The sequence below is a fragment of the Mesocricetus auratus genome, unplaced genomic scaffold, assembly GCF_017639785.1.
Source record: "Mesocricetus auratus isolate SY011 unplaced genomic scaffold, BCM_Maur_2.0 Super-Scaffold_100003, whole genome shotgun sequence".
Taxonomy (NCBI): domain Eukaryota; kingdom Metazoa; phylum Chordata; class Mammalia; order Rodentia; family Cricetidae; genus Mesocricetus; species Mesocricetus auratus.
The window spans coordinates 117065021-117069040 of NW_024429188.1; the positions used below are offsets into that span (position 1 = coordinate 117065021).

At 43.5% G+C, this 4020-nt stretch overlaps 1 protein-coding gene across 1 annotated transcript; it reads left to right on the plus strand.

The window, feature by feature from the left end:
* Positions 1-1860: 1860 nt before the first annotated feature.
* LOC101827389 (melanoma-associated antigen 10-like) lies at positions 1861-3634 on the plus strand. Its single transcript, XM_040743923.1, is given in 2 exon segments — positions 1861-2629; positions 2631-3634. Coding segments are annotated over 2 exon segments (852 nt in total). The 5' UTR covers positions 1861-1901; the 3' UTR covers positions 2755-3634.
* Positions 3635-4020: the final 386 nt, after the last annotated feature.

Sequence of the window (4020 nt, forward strand, 5' to 3'; positions counted from 1 at the left end):
TGATTTTCACATCTTTGTCTGAGAGAGGAGAGGATTTGTAAGTAGAAGTAGGGACTCCAGTCAGCAGAGTAAGAGTCCCAGACACTAATGGAAGTAAGGTGATTATTTAGAAAGAACTGAGAGTACAATGGATGGGACCAAGTATATCCTTTCCCTGAGTCCAGACAGGCACTAATAAGCAAGTGGTTTCTGACTTCTGCATCCAAGTATGAGAGTATGGGGTTCTTACTAAAAAGAACACTGCCTCAGCAGAGGTAAGGGCCCAGGTCTTATGTAGACTGAAGGTAGAAAATGGAGGAAAACAGTGGGGAGCTCACACTTGAAAGCACATTGTTACCTCCATCCTCTTGTCAGCCCTGGTAGTCTCTGAGGGGAGTATTCAGATGCAGTGCACCTTCACTTTAGCTTATGGGGTGTCAAGAAAAAGTGAGGCCTGTTCTGCAGAATCACTGGAGAAATGATGTCTTCTATAAAGAGGAGACATTAGAAAGGACACTTCAGATGAATAAACTTCTGGTGGGCTTAGGGAACCCCATATCAACAAAGATGAGTCTGTATCAGGTAGGCAACCCTGAAGATCCAGTGCAGAGCTAAAAGGATATGGCATCTGGTCACTTCCCTTGCAGGGATAAAGGGATATGACATCTGTTTGCTTCTGAAAGTTTTCAAGATTTGAGGGGGAAGTGAGGAATTTAGCCTCAGTGGGTGATCCTTCAGCTAGACACACGTGTTAAAGGATCTGGCAAGAGTCAAGGACACCAAGGGCTGACTGAAGGTGACTCCAGTCTATAGCACAGACAGGGTCCACAGAAGTCTGCACTGTAAACCTTGTCACCCTCACAGTCCTGGACAAAGCCACCAGTCTAAGCCCTCTGTTTCTAGGTCATGGATCTCAGAGAGCTGAAAACCCTATCAAGACGATCTTGACTCAGATCATCAGAGAAAAGATTCCAGTAGTGTCAGAATTCAAGGTGAGAACTGAGAGAATCCCATCACCCAAATGCATGGAACCTTGTGCTTCTGTTGGCTATGGGAAAACCTAGGGACTGTAGGTGGATTCCCTCCCCTCACTTCCTCTTTCTTCTTTCTCTCTTTGCCTTCACATTAAAGAAGGAGGGTTCAGCTCATCAGGAGAAGCAATTCAGTCCTTGCAGTTTATCAAGGTAAGTATGAGGCAGGCTCTATTCCCTGATACACTTAGACCCTAGTGAGGTGTGTTGCCTTCCTCTCACCCCAGGAAAGTTTAGCCGGATGTAAGTTTCCCTCACTGCCTTATACCATCCCAGAGCTGTGGATTTTCGTTGCAAGAAGTTGAACTCAGGCCAGAAGAGGGGAGGGATCCAGACCCTGATAGTGCAAAGAGTGACTGCAGAGGGTGCCATATGAGACAGCAGAGGAGCTACCCAGAGTTCACCTCTCCCCTCCTATCAGGACCAGGCACCTAGTGTTCTCGAAGTCTGTCGATCTGGAATGCCTCTGCATCTCTTACATGAGTTCCAGGGGCGAGAAACGAAGGGCAGTGTCCTCAAGTCAGACACAGGGGAAGCCCAACCATAGTCAGGAGTGAAAGTGAGGTACCAAGGGTCCCATCCACCCCAGAACACAGGGACTCCACATTTCTTTGACCCACTGGAGTGTCAAGCTCTGTAACCTGGCTGCACTCTGCAAACACTTATTACTACTTCCTTCAGTGTCATCAGTATAGGACTGACAGAAAGACAGGTTCCCCTGTGGCCATACAGTACAACCCAAGAGAAAAACTTCAGCAGGTCAATTTGAGAGGGTTCAGAGGTGTAACTGTCAGCAAACTATTCTCACACTGCTCTCTTTTTGCCCCAGGTCTGAGTCTGTATTGCTGTGTTCCTGCGCATCCCCCTGACTCTAGCTTCAAGAAAGTCATCATGTCTCATGGTCAGAAGAGGCAGTATTGCAACTTTCAGGGAGAATCTCAGGCCCAAAGAAAAGAACAGGGCCAGATGCATTCTGATCTGTCTGTGGCTGAGGGAGAGGAGTCCAATAATAACAACTCCTCTTCTTCCACTAGCCCAATTCTCCCCAGGAAGATACCTGCTGGTGGGATACCAAATTTTCACCATAGTCCTCAGCGTGCCGTATCTCCTCCCACTGTTATGGCCTCCATTCCAATATCCCCATCTGATGAGGCCTCTGGCAACCAAATAAGGGAGGGGGAAGGCCCCATGGTATTGCGCCATGAATTAAGTGAAAAGGTGACTTATTTGATACAGTTCCTGCTCCTCAAGTATAGATTGAAGGAGCTAACCAGCAAGGCAGAAATTATAGCAGAGATTATAGAAGATGATGAGCAGCACTACAATATGATCTTTAATGAGGCCTCTGATGGTTTGAAGCTGGTCTTTGGCATTGATGTAATAGAAGTGGATGCTGTTGTCCACACCTATGCCCTTGTCATTGCCCTGGGGATCACTTATGATGGGATGCTTACTAATGTCCAAGGCATGCCCAAAACTGGCCTCCTAATAATTGCCCTAGGTGTCATTTGCATGAGTGGCAACCGTATCAGTGAGAATATGATGTGGCGAGCACTAACTATGATGGGAATAAGCCCTATAGAAAATCACTATATAGCTGGGAATGCCAAGAAGCTGTTCATTGAAAATTTTGTACAGGAAGGGTATCTGGAATACAACCCAGTGCCTGACAGTGATCCCCCTCACTATGAGTTCCTATGGGGCCCTAGGGCCCATGCTGAAACAAGAAGTGAGGATGTCATAGAGTTTTTAGCTGAGATCAGCAGGATGAACTAAGTGTTCCAGATCCTTCCAATCCCTGTATTTTGAGAGAACATCGAATTTTGTTGGGGATTGTCACCATAAATGGCATACTGTTTGGCCAATACAAGTTCTAATGCCACATTCAGAAGCTTTCTGAATGAAGTCTCAGATGTGTCTTCACTCTCTGAAGGTGGCAGTCAGTTTTAAGCAGTAAAGAGAGCTAGTGAAAGTAAGTATATAATTTTTTCCTGTTTTGTAAGGATAACTTGGAACATTCTTTAGTAATTTTAAATTTTTGTTTTTCTTAATTGAAGGATTTCATGGGCTTCAGAATCTAAGTCTATAAATGGCATTAATAACACATTTATTGCTTCCTTCAGTAGGGCCATGCTATGCAGCCCTAACTGTCCTGGAATTCTCTATATAGATCAAGTTGGCCTTGAATTCATAGATATCCACCTGCCTCTTCCTGCTAAGTGCCAGTATTACAGATCCGTGCCACCACACGTAGACATCTTTTGCTATTTTATATCTTATTTTAGGGTCTGTAATAACATTGAAATAGGAATTTAATTTGAAATGTGAAAGAATTTAGTAATATATCCAATGCCATTAAATGGAGAAAAATCAAAGAAATTGTTTATTTTCCCCTTCAACAAAATCTGTACCTCTGTTAAATTAGGTTGCATGAGTAGATCTAAATGTACACGTTTTTTTGAAATTGTATGAGAAATTACATCCTAACAAATTACCCAATGTAAAGCTCCACAGCTTCAGAATTGTAAAGAAGCTCATTGAGATTTATAGACTTTGGATCTGGTTAATTTTGGTGATGTTTTTGATTTCCAAGTTCGTTTTAATAAAATTACAATACAAATAAATAAGTCACTCCACTTACTAGGTGATTTGTTGAGGACCTGTTTTTTGCAAGGTCCTGTGTTCATGGGGTAACACTGGGAAAAGTTGGATTTGCCCTTACCTTTACATAGTCAAGTCCATTAGCAGCAGCCATATCAAGAAGAAATGAGGTGTCCTCTTAGACCAAAGGAGTGATTCATGCTGTGACTTAGGCCTGAAAAGTGAATTTTCCATTCTGAGCAGTTCTCTTTTCATTTTTCAGAACAGTTCCTTTTGGGGGTTGTTGGGATTATTAATTTTTATTTTATTGTAAGTATGTGTACATATGTGGATCTGCATGTCAGTGCCAGTGCACTAGAAGGCCCAAGGTGTCAGGAGGCCCTGGAGTTGAAGTTACAGGCAGTTGTAA